This window comes from Coregonus clupeaformis, chromosome 13 (genome assembly GCF_020615455.1).
Source record: "Coregonus clupeaformis isolate EN_2021a chromosome 13, ASM2061545v1, whole genome shotgun sequence".
NCBI lineage: Eukaryota > Metazoa > Chordata > Actinopteri > Salmoniformes > Salmonidae > Coregonus > Coregonus clupeaformis.
In genome coordinates this window covers 9,619,987-9,642,247 of record NC_059204.1, presented here as the reverse complement: position 1 = coordinate 9,642,247, position 22,261 = coordinate 9,619,987, and the positions used below count along the sequence as shown (strand labels likewise).

General features: G+C 44.2%; 1 protein-coding gene across 2 annotated transcripts in view; it reads left to right on the top strand.

Moving 5' to 3' along the window:
- LOC121579186 (serine/threonine-protein phosphatase 2A 55 kDa regulatory subunit B beta isoform) overlaps window positions 1-22,261 on the top strand; it is a 107,184-nt gene that overhangs the window by 32,401 nt on the left and 52,522 nt on the right. Inside the window, exon 1 of one of the 2 annotated variants that reach the window (XM_041893553.2) lies at window positions 15,104-15,733. The exons of the other annotated variant lie outside the window; for it this stretch is intronic. Within the exon in view, the coding sequence (XP_041749487.1) occupies window positions 15,664-15,733 (70 nt within the window). The 5' untranslated portion in view covers window positions 15,104-15,663. Of the gene's footprint in view, window positions 1-15,103; window positions 15,734-22,261 lie in introns of those variants that run through there. 2 annotated transcript variants of the gene reach the window in all.

The window sequence follows — 22,261 nt, the reverse complement described above, 5'->3', positions numbered from 1 at the left end:
TCTCTCTCTCTCTCTCTCTCTCTCTCTCTCTCTCTCTCATTTAATTTAAGGGCTTTATTGGCATGGGAAGCGTATGTTAACATTGCCAAAGCAAGTGAAGTAGTTAGTAAACAAAAGTGTCATATTATGTACAGTTGAAGTCGGAAGTTTACATACACTTAGGTTGAAGTCATTAAAACTCGTTTTCAACCACTCCACACATTTCTTGTTAACAAACTATAATTTTGGCAAGTCGGTAGGACATCTACTTTGTGCATGACACAAGTAATTTTTCCAACAATTGTTTACAGACAGATTATTTAACTTATAATTCACTGTATCACAATTCCAGTGGGTCAGAAGTTTACATACACTATGTTGACTGTGCCTTTAAACAGCTTGGAAAATTCCAAAAAATGATGTCATAGCTTTAGAAGCTTCTGATAGGCTAATTGACATAATTTGAGTCAATTGGAGGTGTACCTGTGGATGTATTTCAAGGCCTACCTTCAAACTCAGTGCCTCTTTGCTTGACATCATGGGAAAATCAAAAGAAATCAGCCAAGACCTCAGAAAAAATAATTGTAGACCTCCACAAGTCTGGTTCCAAACGCCTGAAGGTACCACATTCATCTGTACAAACAATAGTACGCAAGTATAAACACCATGGGACCACGCAGCCATCATACCGCTCAGGAAGGAGACACGTTCTGTCTCCTAGAGATGAACGTACTTTGGTGCAAATCAATCCCAGAACAACAGCAAAGGACCTTGTGAAGATGCTGTAGGAAACAGGTACAAAAGTATCTAAAGCCACAGTAAAATTAGTCCTATATTGACATAACCTGAAAGGCCGCTCAGCAAGGAAGAAGCCACTGCTCCAAAACCGCCATAAAAAAGCCAGATTACGTTTTGCAACTGCACATGGGGACAAAGATCGTACTTTTTGTAGAAATGTCTTCTGGTCTGATGAAACAAAAATAGAACTGTTTGGCCATAATGACCATCGTTATGTTTGGAGGAAAAAGGGGGTCACTTGCAAGCCGAAGAACACCATCCCAACCGTGAAGCACCATCATGCTGTGGGGGTGCTTTGCTGCAGGAGGGACTGGTGCACTTCACAAAATAGATGGCATCATGAGGAAGGAAATTTATGTGGATATATTGAAGCAACATCTCAAGACATCAGTCATGAAGTTAAAGCTTGGTCACAAATGGGTCTTCCAAATGGACAATGACCCCAAGCATACTTCCAAAGTTGTGGCAAAATGGCTTAAGGACAACAAAGTCAAGGTATTGGAGTGGCCATCACAAAGCCCTGACCTCAATCCTATAGAAAATGTGTGGGCAGAACTGAAAAGGCGTGTGTGAGCAAGGAGGCCTACAAACCTGACTCTGTCAGGAGGAATGGGCCAAAATTCACCCAACTTATTGTGGGAAGCTTGTGGAAGGCTACCCGAAACGTTTGACCCAAGTTAAACAATTTAAAGGCAATGCTACCAAATACGAATTTAGTGTATGTAAACTTCTGACCCACTGGGAATGTGTTGAAAGAAATAAAAGCTAAAATAAATCATTCTCTCTACTATTATTCTGACATTTCACATTCTTAAAATAAAGTGGTGATCCTAGCTGACCTAAGACAGGGAATTTTTACTAGGATTAAATGTCAGGAATTGTGAAAAACTGAGTTTAAATATATTTGGCAAAGGTGTATGTAAACTTCCGACTTCAACTGTATATATACAGTGTTGTAATGATGTGAAAATAGGGAAAATAAATAAACATAAATATGGGTTGTATTTACAATGGTGTTTGTTCTTCACTGGGTTGCCCTTTTCTTGTGGCAACAGGTCACAAATCTTGCTGCTGTGATTGCACACTGTGGTATTTCACCCAATAGATATTGGAGTTTATCAAAATTGGATTTGTTTTCAAATTCTTTGTGGGTCTGTGTAATCTGAGGGAAATATGTGTCTCTAATATGGTCATACATTTGGTAGGAAGTTAGGAAGTGCAGCTCAGTTTCCACCTCAGTGGGCAGTGTTTACATAGCCTGTCTTCTCTTGAGATCCAGGTCTGCATGTGCCGGCCTTTCTCAATAGCAAGGCTATGCTCACTGAGTCTGTACATAGTCAAAGATTTCCTTAGTTTTGGGTCAGTCATAGTGGTCAAGTATTCTGCCACTGTGTACTCTCTGTTTAGCGCCAAATAGCATTCTAGTTTGCTCTGTTTTTTTGTTAATTCTTTCCAATGTGTCAAGTAATTATATTTTTGTTTTCTCATGATTTGGTTGGGTCTAATAGTGTTGCTGTCCTGGGGCTTTGTGGGGTCTGTTTGTGTTTGTGAACAGAGCCCCAGGACCAACTTGCTTAGGGGACTCTTCTCCAGGCTCATTTCTCTGTAGGTGATGGCTTTGTTATGGAAGGTTTGGGAATGGCTTCCTTTTAGGTGGTGGTAGAATTTAATGTCTCTTTTCTGGATTTTGATAATTAGTGAGTATCAGCTTAATTCTGCTCTGCATGCATTATTTGGTGTTTTTACGTTGTCTGAATTTGGTTTTTGTCGCATTTTGTGAATTCCTGGTTGGTGAGCAGACCCCAGACCTCACAACCATAAAGGGCAATGGGTTCTATAACTGATTCAAGTATTTTTAGCCAGATCCTAATTGGTATGTCGAATTTTATGTTCCCTTTGATGGCATAGAAGGCCCTTCTTGCCTTGTCTCTCAGATCGTTCACAGCTTTGTGGAAGTTACCTGTGGTGCTGATGTTTAGGCCGAGGTATGTATAGTTTTTTGTGTGCTCTAGGGCAACGGAGTCTATATGGAATTTGTATTCGTGGTCCTGGCAACTGGACCTTTTTTGGAACACCATTATTTTTGTCTTACTGAGATTAACTGTCAGGGCCCAGGTCTAACAGAATCTGTGCAGAATATCTAGGTGCTGCTGTAGGCCCTCCTTGGTTGGGGACAGAAGCACCAGATCATCAGCAAACAGTAGACATTTGACTTCAGATTCTAGTAGTGTGAGGCCGGGTGCTGCAGACTGTTCTAGTTCCCTCGCCAATTTGTTGATGTATATGTTTAAGAGGGCGGGGCTTAAGCTGCATCCCTGTCTCACCCCCCGGCCCTGTAGAAAGAAATGTGTGTGTTTTTTGCCAATTTTAACCGCACACTTGTTGAAGTACATGGATTTTATAATGTCGTATGTTTTCCCCCCAACACCACTTTCCATCAATTTGTAGAGCAGACCCTCATGAGTAGGCCAAATTGAGTCTAAAGCTTTTTTGAAATCAACAAAGCATGAGAAGACTTTGCCTTTGTTTTGTTTTGTTTGTTTGTCAATTAGGGTGTGCAGGGTGAATACGTGGTCTGTCGTATGGTAATTTTGTAAAAAGCCAATTTGACATTTGCTCAGTACATTGTTTTCGTTGAGAACATGTACGAGTCTGCTGTAATGATAATGCAGTGGATTTTCCCAAGGTTGCTGTTGATGCATATCCCACGGTAGTTATTGGGTCAAGTTTGTCTCCACTTTTGTGGATTGGGGTGATCAGTCCTTGGTTCCAAATATTGGGGAATATGTCAGAGTTGAGGACGATGTTAAAGAGTTTAAGTATAGCCAATTTGAATTTGTGGTCTGTATATTTTATCATTTAATTTAGGATACCATCAACCCCACAGGCCTTTTTGGGTTGGAGGGTTTGTATTTTGTCCTGTAGTTCATTCAATGTAATTGGAGAATCCAGTGGGTTCTGGTAGTCTTTGATAGTTGATTCTAAGATTTGTATTTGATCATGTATATGTTTTTGCTGTTTGTTCTTTGTGATAGGGCCAAAAGGATTGGAGAAGTGGTTTATCCATACATCTCCGTTTTGGATAGATAACTCTTTGGGTTGTTGTTTGTTTAGAGTTTTCCAATTTTCCCAGAGTGGTTAGATTCTATGGATTCTTTAATTACATTGAGCTGATTTCTGACGTGCTGTTCCTTCTTTTCCGTAGTGTATTTCTGTATTGTTTTAGTGATTCACCATAGTGAAGGCTCAGGTTTTCTGGGTCTCTATGTTTTTGGTTGGATAGGTTTCTCAATTTCTTTGTTAGGTTTTTAAATTCTTCATCAAACCATTTGTCATTGTTGTTAATTTTCTTAGGTTGTCTGCTTGAAATTCTTAGATTTGATAGGGAAGCTGAGAGGTCAAATATACTGTTTAGGTTTTCTACTGCCAAGTTTACACCTTCACTATTACAGTGAAACATTTTGTCCAGGAAATTGTCTAGAAGGAATTTGTTGTTGCCTAATAGTTTCCTTCCATCTATAGCATTTCTTAATAGTATGCAGTTTCTTTGGCTTTGGTGCCTCATGATTGAGCATTGCTCTGTTCAAGTACTGTGATATTGCTGTGATCTGATAGGGGTGTCAGTGTACTGACTGTGAACGCTCTAAGAGACTCTGGGTTGAGGTCAGTGATAAAGAAGTCTACAGTACTACTGCCAAGACATGAGCTATATGTTTACCTACCATTGGAGTCCCCTCGAAGCCTACCATTGACTATGTACTGTACATACCCAGCATCCGACAGAGCTGCAGGAGTTGAGATAATTTCCTTATTAATTTCTAGCCAGATGTAAAATGTTCCTGTTTTGACAAATTTAATGGAGTGGGTTAGGTCTGGTCTATACCAAATTAGCATACCCCCCTGAGTCTCTTCCCTATTTCACAGCTGGTAGTTTGGTGGATGGGACTACCAGCTCTCTGTAACCTAGAGGGCAACCAGTGGGTCCATCTCCTTTATACCATGTTTCTTGTAGGATGACAATGTCTGTATTTCCAATTTCTTTGATGAAGTCTGGGTTTCTGCTCTTTAGGCCAAAGGCGGATGACCTCAGACCTTGTATATTCCAGGAGGAGATAGTAACAGCTTTGTGTTCCATAGTGTCTAGTGTTGTTTTTGTGTGGTTTAGGCCCGGACCATCACGGTAAGTGTGAGCAGAGCATGTTGAGCATCTGATACATACCTCTTAGGTCGCAGGATGGTGCTTGGGCGGGTGTAATAGTTGGGTTGGGCCTGTTGCTCTGCTCTGCTCTCTCTCTCTCTTTCTTTCCCTCCCTCCCTCCCTCCCTCCCTCCCTCCCTCCCTCCCTCTCTCTCTCGCTCTCTCGCTCTCTTTCTGAGACCACAGCCCTACCTGCCTGACTGCCACTCTCTCTCTGATGTCAAATGAGCCTGTCTGCACAGATGACAGAGTTGCTGGGGAGAAACAACAGTCCCAGTCATTTCGCCTCATTCTCTATCCCTCTATGGAGGCTACTGCTGCTGCTTCTGTTGCTGTGAGAATATACCAATTATGGTAATAGTCTGTCTGCGACACAATACACACCAACGTCAGCTGGACTGTGTGTGTGTATGACACCTTGATTTAAAACCGTTCTCGTAATGCTCTGAAATTCAAACAGGTTTTGCCCTCATTTTTAGATGCTGCCTCAACGTTCTGACCAAATGTTATGATTGATCACTCATTTAAACTCCTGGCTCTGCCAAGCTGAGATGGATAGGAGAGAGAAAATTGCCTTGTCGCCTGTTTAAATATCTGCCAGCATCTGCTAGGTGAAAATAGTAGACTAGAATATGATTTGTGGTCCATTAGCTCACCATTACATGATACAAAACCATTAAAATGGGTTTAAAATGTCTAACTTCCTCAGGGTTATTTGGGGTCATTGGTATGCATTTGTTATGCTTATACAGTGTGTGTGTGTGTGTGTGTGTGTGTGTGTGTGTGTGTGTGTGTGTGTGTTGAGGGGGGTGTGGGGGGGTCCAGTTCTGCTTACCTTGTCAAATGTAACAGCTTTGTCAGCTGAAAACAGATACTGACAAAGAGAAAAAAAATCCCATCTTTAGTTTCATCTGGATTTAGAGGATCAATGCGTGGCATGTACCCTTTGTAAAATAACATGACATTTATTTTATTTGACATTTGCACAAAAAAATATCCGGTTCCCCACATATCTTGTAGACACTACTGATTGGGGGGAAAAATCTATTCATTTACGTATCGGGATATTATTTTTGACGATATATCACTGTACCTGCACCAAAACGCCAGTATTTGTCCTTCATAGCTTGTTCACCTCTTCTTTTTAAATAGTGAGCTAACTTTATTTCCATGACTGATCAAAACTCGTTTTCTCATGGCTCTCTCTTGTCCCTCTGCAGCAGACATATGGTGAGCAATATGTTTGGAACATCGAATCGCAAATAAAAATCACAGTATCGAATCACAATACATATAGAATCGTGAGAATTGTAATACATATCGTATCGGCACCTAAGTATAGTGATAATATCGTATCGTGAGGTCCCTGGCAATTCCCAGCCCTGTAAGACACTCTATGGAATGAATTTCACCTTCAATGCGAATGTAACTTTTGGTTATTGACTAATTAAAATGGTCTATGGGTAGAGATAATAATTACTGAGTATGTACTGATTTCCATACTGGTTGGAAGTGAGCTACATTTCCGTATTACTGGTGTAATAGCTCAGACTGTCCAGTTGGGGGTGATGTAGGGTAAGACTTGGCTCCAGTATGTTCTTTACAGCAGCCTCACACAGACAGGTCATATGAAACAGCTGTGTTTGACAACAAAAGACAACGTTAAAGGATAAGCTATGATATCTGCTTGACTTCTCCCCATGGGCCCTCGCCCTGGATGAGAGGATTGTGATTTCTGTGTGTGTGCGTGTGTGCGTGTGTGCGTGCGTGCTTGCTTACCTGCCTTCCTGCATGTGTGTATTAGGTGGGGGGGTTTCGTTGATAAAGATGTCCCTGTAAGAACCTCAATAATAATCATTCACTGTGTATACAATGAGTCCAACCCACATAATTGCATCCAATTGGCTGTAGTGAATGAGAATGAAAGGCAGGTCATGCTGTGAAATGAGCTGAGGGATTTCGACCCTTTTCCAACTGGGAGATCTGACCAGCCAGTTAAGCTCAAGGCTTTGGATGCAATTTAAACCTGACACTGAAGGGCACGAAGCTCATTGATGTGGCGTTGAGCTGTAAAAAGGTCCTACAAAGCTAGTAAAGACATATTATTGTTTGCTCGACTATGAACCTGTTTACATATTATATCTGTCTGTGCCTTATTGAAAATGCATGGACGATCATATAAAGCATCTCCCAATGACAGTAGAGTAGAGCACCTTTATTTGTTTAATGAGGGGCTGTGTCTGTGTCTTCTTGTGTTGCACTGACACAGTTGTCATGGTGATGGGATGATCATAGGGGCGCAGGCAAAGTCAGCGGGAGGCGGGACACCCCCAGCCACGGTCCCGTCTGCCTGATCCCCAGAATGCCCTTAGCCCCCGTCAGGGAAATGTCCAGCTCTTTCTCCTGTCTGCGGTAGCAGGGTAAAAACAACATGTCTCCGTTTAGAGTGTGTTGCTCCTGCAGTGAACTGGCCATATGGTGCTGGTATTAAGCTCCCTGTGCAGAAAGCTGAACCAGGCCTGCAGGCAGGCAGGCAGGCAGGCAGACAGACCAGGCAGGCAGGCAGACAGACCAGGCAAGCAGACAGACCAGGCAGGCAGGCAGACAGAGCAGACAGACAGACAGACAGACAGACCAGGCAGGCAGACTAGGCAAACAGATAGGGAGGCAGGCATACAGACCAGGCAGATATACAGACCAGGCAGGCAGACAGACAGACAGACAGACAGACCAGGCAGGCAGACAGACCAGGCAGGCAGGCAGGCAGGCAGGCAGGCAGACAGACCAGGCAGGCAGACAGACCAGGCAGGCAGGCAGACCAGGCAGACAAACAGACCAGGCAGACAGACAGACCAAGCAGACAGACCAGGCAAACAGATAGGGAGGCAGGCATACAGACAAGGCAGATATACAGACCAGGCAGGCAGACAGACAGACCAGGCAGGCAGACAGACCAGGCAGGCAGACAGACCAGGCAGACAGACCAGGCAGACAAACAGACCAAGCAGACAGACCAGGCAAACAGATAGGGAGGCAGATATACAGACCAGGCAGGCAGGCAGGCAGACAGACCAGGCAGACAAACAGACCAGGCAGACCAGGCAGACAGACCAGGCAGACCAGGCAGACAGACCAGGCAGACCAGGCAGACAGACCAGGCAGACCAGGCAGACAGACTAGGCAGGCAGACAGACCAGGCAGACAGGCAGACAGACAGACAGACCAGGCAGGCAGACAGACCAGGCAGGCAGACAGACCAAGCAGACAGACAGACCAAGCAGACAGACAGGCAGACAGACCAAGCAGACAGACCAAGCAGACAGACCAGGCAGACATACAGACCAGGCAGACAGACAGACCAGGCAGACCAGGAAGACAGACAGACCAGGCAGACAGACAGACCAGGCAGACAGACAGACCAGGCAGACAAACAGACCAGGCAGACAGACAGACCAGGCAGACAGACAGACCAAGCAGACAGACAGACCAGGCAGACATACAGACCAGGCAGACATACAGACCAGACAGACCAGGCAGACAGACAGACCAGGCAGACAGACTGACCAGGCAGACAGAGGCTGTCTATTCTGAACTTTGTGTGGTGAGCTGTCTGGTTCCCAGAGCTGCCGGGGCATTACCAAGTGGGTACTACACAGAGTGGAAGAGGAGAAGTCCAGTAGCTGTAAGACTTGCCCTCTACAAGATCATCAGCCGACTCCATTACCATCATCTACCATCCTCTGACCAGCTCCCTCCACTCAATCCATGAACCTATCTGCAGAGGATGCAACGTTCAAAGACTTGGCCTCTATTGGTTGACCCTGTCATAATATATTGCTTGTTTGTTCGTTTTTTGCTTATTAAGTGTTTTTAGATTTCTATTATGAAAAGTGATATAGTTTAATAAATTATTATTATTAGTGTTACTGTTGCCTCTCTCTCTCTCTCTCTCTCTCTCTCTCTCTCTCTCTCTCTCTCTATTAGAAAGTTATTCAAGTAAAAGTGAAAGTCACCCAGTAAAATACTACTTGAGTAAAAGTCTAAAGTTTTAAATATACTTAACCTCTTAAGGATCGGACCCTTTTTTCGCCTAAAATGACATTCCCAAATCTAACTGCCTGTAGCTCAGGACCTGAAACAAGGATATGCATATTCTTGATACCATTTGAAAGGAAACACTTTGAAGTTTGTGGAAATTTGAAATTAATGTAGGAGAATATAACACATTAGATCTGGTAAACAATAATACAAACAACACATTTTGTTTTGTCATCTTTGAAATGCAAGAGAAAGGCCACAATATAATATTGCAGTTTAGGCGCAATTTAGATTATGGCCACTAGATGGCAGCAGTGTGTATGCAAAGTTTCAGATTGATCCAGTGAAGCATTGCAATACTGGACTATTTTGTATCAAGTCTGCCCAAATGTGCCGAATTGGTCAATTTATACATTTTCAAGTACATAACTATAAAGAACATACAAAAATGATATGGTAATACAGAATGTAAGTTTACACACTCCCAGGAATGTCATACATGATGGATCATTAGCTTATACACTAACTTTCACACATCTAGATGGCCGGTCGGGGTGGGTGTGGAGCCAGAGACAGCATGGGGTTCAAACTGTAGAACCCAGTACCTACATTTGAAAATAAAAATTGATTTTATCAAACAAAGCTATGCTACATTTTATCTCTGGGACCCTTAGGATGACAAATCAGAGCAAAATGTAACAAGTACTTTGGGTTGTCAGGGAAAATGTATGGGGTAAAAAGTACAATTTTTCTTTAGGAATGTAGTGAAGTAAAAGTAAAAGTAGTCAAAAATATAAATAATAAAGTAAAGTACAGCTACCCAAAAAAACTACTTAAGTAGTACTTTAAAGTATTTTTACTTAAGTACTTTACACCACTGTCTATCTCTCTCTCTATCCCCCACTCTCTCTTTCTCTATCCCTCTATCTCTCTCTTTATCCCTCTATCACTCTATCTCTCTCTCTCTCTCGCTCTCTCTCGCTCTCTCTCGCTCTCTTTCTTGCTCTCGCAGAGGCACAAAAGTGGGCATACAACCACTGCATTGGAGATTTCTATCATAATTTGATCCAACACTCTCAAAAATCTCAAGCATGTGCCTATCATAATGCTGGAGTTCCCAAGGACTTAGTAATGAGAACACCTCTATTCTGCACGGTAACACCATCATTTCCCTCTGTAAGCTTCTGTAGGGATCCTGATTGAATATTTAGACAGCTAAGCCTGACGCTGTTCTCTGTTGAATAGAATCATGTTGTAAGAGGGAATGACAGAATGGGAGAGATTAAACCCTGTTCTGTTTGGGTTCAGACACAGCACACCCTCTAAGGCAAATGGAGAGAGTAGTTGTACCTGCAGGCAACAGAGATTACGGAGTGTTTTGCCCTTTTAAAATACGGAGTGTGTTGCCCTTTTAATTACGGAGTGTGTTGCCGTCTAGCTGTCAGTAAAACTGCGCTGGGCTCCTCAGACATTATGTATTGTGTACATATTCTATTTGGGAGCTTCTGTGTTCAGTGTTCAGTGTTCTGTGCTGCAGTTGGAGGGGAGCCACAGTGTCTGCTGGGTATCTAGGGAGCTACCTGTGCCTAGCTTGCTCCAAGTCTTTTACTAACTAGTCCTCCTGGGTCCCCCCGAATCCTGCTCACAGGTGATATACATCACTGTCACAGGTTCACCAGCACTGTCATATGTGCTGTTCATGTGGTATGATTTCAGACACAGCCCTGGACAGTATAGGAATATTCAATGTCTTTGCAAGACAGGTTGAATTAGATGTCACATAAAATATATTCACCTCACCACACAAGACCATCAGTAGGCCCATCTTACATGTATTGATTTGAGAAACAGAAAATGTTTTTTTTTTCCATTAGAGATCAAATGCAGTGTATCAAGTCTTCCTGGCCAATTTATAGACAACAGTCTCTGGCAGTATCTGGTCTACTGCCAGTCCTTGTCATAATGGTTATTTCACAGAGAGGGCTCATTTAGTCAGAGAATGATCAAAAACGGGGGGTGGGGTGGGGGGGTTCTAAGGCTTTGGAACTTTGATTTCTGACTCGCCTGGAATAAGAAATCAATAGAACAAAGGGTAGGATATGATGGTGAAGAAATGGACTGGTCATGCTGGGCGGATGTGACATCTGTCAATGAGTCAAATGTATTGAGGATGAATGTCACGTCTGGCGAGAGAAGCAGAGATTAAAGAGCGAGTGAGGACAGTGGGACAGGTCACTCTGTCATCCTCTGATCTGGCCTGGATGAATCACAGATATACGGCCTCTGTCACGCGGACAGTTATTTCCCTAGGTCTTTACTTTAATGACAATGTATTCTCAGTCAACTCACCTGGTAAAATAAATAATAAATACAATAAAAATGAAATGTCACACGAACCCACTATACAGGAATAGGCTATAGGGAAAAGACAAATCCTTTAAGCCATACATCTGAAATGCATGCTGGTATTATTATGACTTGGCATGGTCATAAATAATGTCAGAATTATTTTACATTTTATCTTCTTGATTTAATATCCAACATGTACAGTTGGCCCACACAAAACTGTGTTTGACAGCCATATCAAACCAATACCATGTTATTGTATGTTTTATGTGATTCTAGAATGTAATTGGTGGTGTTTTTATGGATCCCAGCCCAGGACAAAAACAATGAGAGAGAAAGTGAGAGAGAGATTATTCTGGAAAATTCTCACTGAATCCATTTTCTATTCTGTGACCTATATTTTGTTGCCTGATGACTCAAACTGAATTATTCCAATGCTCTATCATTCACTACATACTTCAGTCTGACACTGCCATCATTCAAGTTGTTTGTGCTGACGTCAAAATGAGGGGTGTTGTACAAAACAAAGTAATCAGCGATTGGATAATCTTTAACCAGAGTATCAAAGCCAATTATGTATTTTCAAAAATGGCCCAACCCATGGGTTTCTGGGACAGATCAGATCCAGACTCATTGCGGAGAAGAAACTAACGTCTGTGGGCGGCGGCGTAGCGTTTGGCCGTAGCAAGGAGTTTGGGAAGCCAGGCAATATATTTTGCTCAGCATGTATCTCTTCCTCCTCCACCCTCTCTCACCCGCTTCTTCCCATGTTCCCATTCCTTTATTCTATGTGTCTCTACCTTGCAGCTCCGGTCCTAACCCCCTCCTGACTAAAATAGATGAGTTGGCTCTCTTCCTAAAAGCAGTTTGTGGAGCATATTGAGGCGTCTCAGTCGACAGGGGCTCGGCAGAACTGATTTTCGAAATCATTCCCCTCTCGTAGATAATTCAGTCTGCTATTAAAACAGACAACCTCTGAGACCTCACCACCTGAAGAGAATACATTGCCAACAATACCCTTATAATCATTCTCTACGTTTAGCATTTTATTTTCTTCAGAACAGGTCTTTGCCTGCATCTGAGGAACTACACTCTTAGAAAAAGGGTTCCAGGAGGGTTCTTTGGCTGTCCCCATAGGAGAACCCTTTTTGGTTCCAGGAAGAACCCTTTTTGGTTCCAGGCAGAACCCTTTTTGGTTCCAGTTAGAACCTGTTTGGGTTTCATGTAGAACCCTCTGTTGAAAGGGTTCTACATGGAACACAAAAGGGTTCTACCTGGAACCAAAAAAGGTTATTCAAAGACTTATCCTATGGGGACAGCCAGAGAACCATTTAAAGTTCTAGATAGCACTTTTTTTTACTAACAGTGTACACTAAACAGTCGTGTTTCCCAGTTATTTAGGAGGGCAGTTGTGACAGTTCTGCAGTCAGTCATGTCTTGTTGTAACACATTGTTCTATACAATACAGTGACTCTGTTAGCTGATCCCAGGTCAGAGTCCTATGTGGACAGACGAATAACCCTGTACTACTGTATTAGCCCAGTCTTTTTCTTAAGAGCAGGATGGATGGTTAGTAAGCATAGCAGTGCACAGCTAGGCCTGTGGAGCTGTGGACCCTGGGTGAGCAGAGCACACTGACTGGGGTGGTGGCTCTGGGCTCGGTTTGGATGGAGGAGGGCCAGGCTATGGAGAGATGGAGAGAGAGAAGGGGGGATGGGAGAGAGGAAACGCGACACACCGGGATTATTCCCCATAGCCACTGTAGCAGGAGCCAGGAGTGCACAGGGGGCAGGTTGAACAACTGAGACAATTTGGAGGCAGACCCTGGCCATGCATGTTCCCTGTGGAGGACAACCCCGTGTGTTCTCATCAGGCTCCATCCCCCCCGAGGCCATGTAATTATGACGGCATCTACAAGAGAGATTGTGTGATAAAATAAGGCCATTACTGTCTGGGTGTTTCTGATGCTCAGTGCTTGAAGCAGGTGTCTCATTGTAACAGAATGTAATGTGCTGGAATACTCTGCATTATACACTCCAATGACTGATATAATGATGATTCTGAGATCACACTTAGGTGTGTGTACACACACACACACACAAACACGCGCATGCACACAAACACACACACACACACACACTCCAGTATTTGTCCTGGGAATTGCCAGGGACCTCACGATACGATATTATCACTATACTTAGGTGCCGATACGATATGAATTGTGATTCTATCACGATTCTATATGTATTGCAATTCTATATGTATTATGATTCGATACTGTGATTTTATTGTGATTCGATGTTCCAAACATATTGCTCACCATATGTCTGCTGCAGAGGGACAAGAGAGAGCCATGAGAAAAACAAGTTTTGATCAGTCATGAACATGAAACAAATTAGCTCCCTATTTAAACAGAAGAGGAGAACAAGCTATGAAGGACAAATACTGGAGTTACAGCCAACTAGCGCTAAAACAATATTGCAATATCGGTAAAAAAATATATGCAAAATATATTTATACACACACACACACACACACACACACACACAGATAGAGGTTTCAGTTTGTGTCCTGGAAGCTGAAGGTTTAATTAAATCAGTCAGATTATTGATCTCAGTCTGGGCCCCCTCAAGGCTGTTTCCACCCCCTACAGTATCATTGCAGAATAAAATGGTCTCTCTGCAAGCCCCTTAGACCTGTGTGTGTCAGAGCTTGTGTTTATGCACGCTGCTGTGTGTCTGTCTGTCAGAAGACACAGTAAAGAGCAATTTGTTTTACAGCCCTACAGTACGGCCATTCCTTCATGCTTCCCCAGGACAGCAATGAGCTCTGCCTGTTAATGTCATACATCAGAAGGCTTCTCTTAATGCAGTCTCCCAGTCTCCCAGTCTCTCAGTCTCCCACTAATAGAGCACATCCCAGAGTGGTGATTCTGAAGAAAAATCAATGCCTTTTTAATTCCCTCTTCCCATTGCTTATACGCTCCAGAGCCCAAATAGAATGATCATAATAGTTTGTTAAGCCCACCATGAAGGCAAAGACAGATTCTATACCATTTAGAGTGAATGTTTATGCAGATGATTCAGGGGCTGGTGAGGACTATCTCCTAAAAGGATTAGGGGTTGAGGGTATAGGTTTGTCATGGTGAGGGGACAATCAGATTGGGAATATTCAACTGGTCACAGGTGGTGGGGTGGATGGAACTTCTATTCATTGCATGCATCAGTAACCCTTATTATTGGGGGATGTAGATAATGGCTGTGATTTATTCAGACCTAGCTGAAGGGCAGTGGGCTGTTAAAAAACCTGTGCCATAGCAGAATGTTTCAACATGTAGGGGCAGGATTGGCAGGGGAACATCTCAGACAGACACCCACCACCACCACCACCATGCCCAAATCCAACCAGGGGAAATGTAATTGGAAATTGGGTTTGTGAGAACACACATGAGCAAACACACACACACACACACACACACACACACACACACACACACACACACACACACACAAACAAACACTTTTTGGGGCAACAATTATCAGAAAGGATTATTAGGAGGCTATCGTTTTTATTTTGATGTTTGTGGAGATCAAATTGAGCGAATCTGTTGAAGTTTGACCACCATGTCCCCCTGATATGAACGGTGCATCCGTGCGCGCTGTCCCCGCATGTTCGCACATATCACTGTGATGCTGACGCAGGTCGACAGAGGTAACCTGTCGGGGAGGAGCCAATAACGCAATGCGCGAATGGAGCAGTTGCAACAGCAGGCAGCAGTGGAGCACCCGGTGCGGTTTGGCGGCAAAGTCACACGTCTCCGCGAAACGGGGTGATCCTACACGACAAGAGGAAACAGACCCTGCTATGCAAGCGGACTGAGGCAAAATAAGGACCTGCACACACACCCTGCTATAACAACTTGCTCACACACCATGCTATAACAACCTGCTCACACACCCTGCTCTGCCTGCACTGATTTCTGGACTGATTTATTGCGCCTCTGGTAATTGAGAGGAAAATGCGCAGATATTATATTGCTGTTGGTTTTATAGTTCGTTTTCTCACACTTTTAATCTGAGCCCCGTCGTGCCTGACATCCAACGTCTCGAAAAGGACAAGTATTTTCCTCCTATCACATTGATACGAACTGTGAGGTTTCTGCCTCTTTTTCACGTTCTTATTTCTGGGAAGGGTTGAATCATGACGAACAGTGCGCAGCTCGCGCCGACCCTGTGCTGAAGCGATGTTTCAGGACCATGGATACTTGTTTCTCTGTTTCTGGCTTACAAAATAAAAGCGTCACAAATGGATGAAGAAATCGACACCCGCAAAATCAACAACAGCTTCCTCCGGGACCACAACTATGCAACTGAAGGTATCTATCCATATTTAATGAATGCATATATCGCTTTAAATAAAATGTAGGCTATAGAATGCGAACCGGTGTTCCACCAGGGTATGTAGGCTATCATCGGAATTGTTCTAATTTGGGACACCGTTTTGGGGGTGTGGTGCATGGCTTTTTAGGGACAACGGTGTGTTACTGACTTGTCACATGCTTGAAATTAAAAAACATTTGGTCAATACTAATTACTGTAGGCCTGCAGTCTCTTTCTCAGATAAGAGAATAGAATAGAATGAATGGCTGTCTTGCATTAGCATATACTATAGTTTGTCAGTGGTGTGGCATTATCGAGATGTTCAGATATTAGAGAATGCACAGTGCAGTCACGGATATGTTCATTTCTATGTATTCGGAGTAAATCACAGACGCTACGCACATCCAGTTGCGTTAGAAGCGCGGGTCTTTAAGTCCAGAGTGGAGTCGGTGACAGTTCCCACAGGGAAATAGGCTTATCCTTCCGGCCAACTACAACAGCACATCACAAACAGCATTATGATGACAATTTCGTATCAACCTCGAGTAAATATTGATCGATACGCAGTAATTCATTTAGAGAGACATTGATAAGGTTACTTATTATTATTATTATTATTATTATTATTATTATCAGCGTTTTAATCGGCTAGATCTGGAGTCTATAAACAAACATTTTCTATAAACTATCCGGATTCCATCTGCTTTCTTAATGGATGGTTATGCTGTGTTTGTAGCAGTGGAACAACGCTTTGGGTGTGCAGTAACAGCTTTAGGGGCCGAGTATTGCAGGTGTCAGAGTAGCGCAGGATGCAACAAAGTATTTCAAGATGCAACATGAGACAATCAGATTTTTGCTATTCAGAATTCAAGTTAAGTTTTCTAAACATTTTGTCTTTTTAATGTCAATCCTGAAATATGCAAGATAGCACAAAGAGAATGCTGGTCTTTTCAATTTTGATTTCCATCTTGCACATGGCTTTGATTGATTTTTTGATTGATTCAGAGCTATATCAACAGTAAGCAGAGCAATCATATTGAGCAGCCCAGCCAGTGAGAGGAGCAAGGAGAGAGCTGAAATAACCATAAAGGCTTAAGCTGAACCACCAGACAGGCAGATGCCACTGGCTTCAGACCGCTACAACAGGCAGATGCCACTGGCTTCAGACCGCTACAACAGGCAGATGCCACTGGCTTCAGACCGCTACAACACATAACACGAGATCAACTCTTATTTCTGTCTCCCATTCTCTCCTCTCTGTAGTTACCCTCACCGCCAAGCTGCCTAGCTACTACACCTTTCCGGAGGGCTTAACCTGTTCATAGGAGCACATCACATTTAATGTCAAATGACAGCTAAGAGTCTATACTTTTTAGAAATGAAAACATATATACATTTCTCAACCATTTTCCATTCCAAAAATGTGGAATAAGCAAAGGCTTTGATTTCCGGTCAAACAGATGGAAAAGGGGTCTTAGAAAACATCTACATTTTACATTTTAGTCATTTAGCAGACGCTCTTATCCAGCGCGACTTACAGTAGTGACATCGACCAGAAAAGTCTTACAAGAGTTTATAAATACATCAAAACACAATAATGTTGAATACCCCTGCCAACTTATATCAACATTTCTATTTAGTTTTTCTGAAATGATTTGCCTTCTGTAAGTTTAAGAAACATTGCCTAGTGTCTTGTCATTCTGTTACCAAAAACCCACATATCTTTAACATTTACATTTACATTTTAGTCATTTAGTAGACGCTCTTATCCAGAGCGACTTACAGGAGCAATTAGGGTTAAGTGCCTTGCTCAAGGGCACATTAACGTCATTTAGCAGACGCTCTTAGCCAGAGCGACTCACAAATTGGTGCGTTCACCCTATAGCCAGTGGGATAACCACTTTACAATTTGGGGGGTTAGAAGGATTACTTTATCCTATCCCAGGTATTCCTTAAAGAGCTCGCATCCGCTACAAGACCATGGTGCTTGCCTATGGAGCCTGAAGGTACAGAGGTGCCGTTCCCCTCACTGCTCCATAGGCAAGCACCATGGTCTTGTAGCGGATGCGAGCTTCAACTGGAAGCCAGTGGAGTGTGCGGAGGAGGGGGGTGACGTGAGAGAACTTGGGAAGGTTGAACACCAGACGGGCTGCGGCATTCTGGATGAGTTGTAGGGGTTTAATGGCACAGGCAGGGAGGCCAGCCAACAGCGAGTTGCAGTAGTCCAGACGGGAGATGACAAGTGCCTGGATTAGGACCTGTGCCGCTTCCTGTGTAAGGCAGGGTCGTACTCTCCGAATGTTGTAGAGCATGAACCTGCAGGAGCGGGTCACCGCCTTGATGTTGGCGGAGAACGACAGGGTGTTGTCCAGGGTCACGCCTAGGCTCTTCGCACTCTGGGAGGAGGACACAGCGGAGTTGTCAACCGTGATGGCGAGATCATGGAACGGGCAGTCCTTCCCCGGGAGGAAGAGCAGCTCCGTCTTGCCAGGGTTCAGCTTGAGGTGGTGATCCGTCATCCATACTGATATGTCTGCCAGACATGCAGAGATGCGATTCGCCACCTGGTTATCAGAAGGGGGAAAGGAGAAGATTAGTTGTGTATCGTCAGCGTAGCAATGATATGAAAGGCCATGTGAGGATATGACAGAGCCAAGTGACTTGGTGTATAGGGAGAAAAGGAGAGGGCCTAGAACTGAGCCCTGGGGGACACCAGTGGTGAGAGCACGTGGTGCGGAGACAGCTTCTCGCCACGCCACTTGGTAGGAGCGACCGGTCAGGTAGGACGCAATCCAGGAGTGAGCCGCGCCGGAGATGCCCAGCTCGGAGAGGGTGGAGAGGAGGATCTGATGGTTCACAGTATCAAAGGCAGCAGACAGGTCTAGAAGGACAAGAGCAGAGGAGAGAGAGTTAGCTTTAGCAGTGCGGAGAGTCTCCGTGACACAGAGAAGAGCAGTCTCAGTTGAATGACCAGTCCTGAAACCTGATTGGTTTGGATCAAGAAGGTCATTCTGAGAGAGATAGCAAGAGAGTTGGCTAAAGACGGCACGCTCAATAGTTTTGGAAAGAAAAGAAAGAAGGGATACTGGTCTGTAGTTGTTGACATCAGTGGGGTCGAGTGTTGGTTTTTTGAGAAGGGGAGCAACTCTCGCTCTCTTGAAGACGGAAGGGACATGGCCAGCGGTCAAGGATGAGTTGATCAGCGAGGTGAGGTAGGGGAGAAGGTCACCGGAGATGGTCTGGAGAAGGGAGGAGGGGATGGGGTCAAGCGGGCAGGTTGTTGGGCGGCCTGCAGTCACAAGTCGCAGGATTTTATCTGGAGAGAGAGGGGAGAAAGAAGTCAAAGCATAGGGTAGGGCAGTGTGAGCAGGACCAGCAGTGTCATTAGACTTAACAAACGAGGATCGGATGTCGTCAACCTTCTTTTCAAAGTGGTTGACGAAGTCATCCACAGAGAGAGAGGAGGGGGAGGAGGATTCAGGAGGGAGGAAAATGTGGCAAAGAGCTTCCTAGGGTTAGAGGCAGATGCTTGGAATTTAGAGTGGTAGAAGGTGGCCTTAGCAGCAGAAACAGATGAAGAAAATGTAGAGAGGAGGGAGTGAAAAGATGCCAGGTCGGCAGGGAGTTTAGTTTTCTTCCATTTCCGCTCCGCTGCCCGGAGCTCTGTTCTGTGAGCTCGCAATGAGTCATCAAGCCACGGAGCTGGAGGGGAGGACCGAGCCGGCCGGGAGGATAGGGGACACAGAGAGTCAAAGGATGCAGAAAGGGAGGAGAGGAGGGTTGAGGAGGCAGAATCAGGAGATTGGAGGGAGAAGGATTGAGCAGAGGGAAGAGATGATAGGATGGAAGAGGAGAGAGTAGTGGGAGAGAGAGAGCGAAGGTTGCGGCGGCGCATTACCATCTGTGTAGGGGCAGAGTGAGTAGTGTGGGAGGAGAGCGAGAGAGAAAAGGAAACAAAGTAGTGGTCGGAGACATGGAGGGGAGTTGCAGTGAGATTAGTAGAGGAGCAGCATCTAGTGAAGATGAGGTCAAGCGTATTGCCTGCCTTGTGAGTAGGGGGGACGGTGAGAGGGTGAGGTCAAAAGAGGAGAGGAGTGGAAAGAAGGAGGCAGAGAGAAATGAGTCAAATGTGGACATAGGGAGGTTGAAATCCCCCAAAACTGTGAGGGGTGAGCCATCCTCAGGGAAGGAACTTATCAAGGCGTCAAGCTCATTGATGAACTCTCCAAGGGAACCTGGAGGGCGATAGATGACAAGGATATTAAGCTTAAATGGGCTAGTGACTGTGACAGCATGGAATTCAAATGAGGAGATAGACAGATGGGTTAGGGGAAAAATTGAGAATGTCCACTTGGGAGAGATGAGGATTCCTGTACCACCACCCCTCTGACCAGATGCTCTCGGGGTATGCGAGAACACATGGTCAGACGAGGAGAGAGCAGTAGGAGTAGCAGTGTTTTCAGTGGTGATCCATGTTTCCGTCAGCGCCAGGAAGTCGAGGGACTGGAGGTTGGCATAGGCTGGGATGAAGTCAGCTTTGTTGGCAGCAGAACGGCAGTTCCAGAGGCTGCCTGCGACCTGGAACTCCACGTGGGTGGTGCGTGCAGGGACCACCAGGTTAGAGAGGCAGCAGCCACGCGGTGTGGTGCGTTTGTGTAGCCTGTGCAGAGAGGAGAGAACAGGGATAGGCAGAGGCATAGTTGACAGGCTGTAGCAAATGGCTACAAAAATGCAGAGGAGATCGGAATGAAATGAGCTAAGCATCTGGGAGCAGAGAGAGCAGGGCCTCCCTCACCAAAAACTTCTACCTCAGAAACTAAAATTGTTTCACTGAACCACCCGAACAAAAACTCTCCCAACTTCCACCTTTAGAAATCAGAATTGTTGTGAACCACAGCGGTTCAATGTTTAAAGGAATAGACTCAACCCACTTTATTCAACTATGACACCATAGCTAACTAGCAAGCTAGCATCCAATAACAATAACACACCGTATAGCACCAACACTTGGTCACAACAAACCAGCAATAGTGTGATAACACACTAAACAGATCATTCGTGTCTGTGTCAAGTTCCTTTCATGACGCAGCAATGATTAGACGTTGGCTAGCTAGGACAAGTATATTGTATTTAGCTACTACCGTACAGTTAGCTAGTCGTGTTGGGTAGCTAGCAATGGCCACTGTGTTGACTTTGTTTGAAGAACGGCTAGCTAGCTAGCTTCGTGCTACACCCGGCACACAATGGCTATTGTGTTGACTCTGACTCTGTTCGAAAAAACGGCTAGGTAGCACGCTTCGTGCTACAGCCGGCACTGCCAAGACACAGTAACTACCCACAACAACCCACGATGCCTAGCTATGACGCCGTAGCTAACTTGCAAGCTAGCATCCATTAACACACAATTTAGCATCAATACTTGGTTACAACAAACTGCCAAGAGTGTGTTAGCACACTAAACAGATAATTCAAGTCCGTGTCTAGTTCCTTTCATAACGCATAACGCAGCAAAAATTAAACGTTGGCTAGGACTACATTAACATTGGAAACAGCTCTCCAGCGTTGCTAATCGATACCAGTAGCTACCCGCTAGCTAGCTAGCCTCGTGCTTCGATACTAACCTACAATTACCTACGGAAACCTACAATAACAACAATACTAACCTATAATAAATACAATACCTAACTACAGCTAACTACCTACCTACGATCTAATACATGGTTAAGCTTTACTCAACACCATATGAGAAGCTTACCTCCTGCTTTCTAACAAGTAAAGGCAGATCTACCAATTAGTTATAGTGTTTTTACTGATAACTGTTTGGTTTATGATTTATTAAGTGATTAAAACGCGTCATTCTGTTACCAAATCGGTAACAGAATGACCAATAAATCTGTAACAGAACTGTGAAAACAGTCTGGACAACCCCTCCCTCTCTCTCTTCTCTCTCTCCAGTTATTGTCACCTCTCCTGGCTCTTACTGACACTGCTTTGCTTGCTCTTTGGGATTTTAGGCTGGGTTTCTGTATAGGCACTTTGTGACAACTGCTGATGTAAAAAGCCCCCCCCCACACCTTTCCATTTACTGTAACCAGCTCTCTCACCCACTGAGCACCGACAGACAACGAACATCCATGGATGTTGAAAAGTCTTCCCAATGCTGCATAGCTGGAAGGAAAGGACGGTTTTTCCATATCTTACATGTTACAGGCTCCGTGGTGTACAGCTCTCTGATTTCTCCTCTACTGTATTAGTGAAGGCACTGAGCCTCGGGTTAAAGTGAGCAGCAGGAGTTAATCTGTTGTTCATAACAGCCTACCTAGCTTTACTTGGATATATTTTCAATATACTTTATTTGTGATTCCCAACAAATGAGTCAATTGACGAATTGTGAAGTGATTTTCCTTATATTAGTCTCTTCATACCCCTCACAATATGATGTGAATAATGAGTAAATCATTACACTTCTGAGGCAACACAATGTAGACAAATTATGTTCTCCCCTCCCCCACATCTCCTTCATA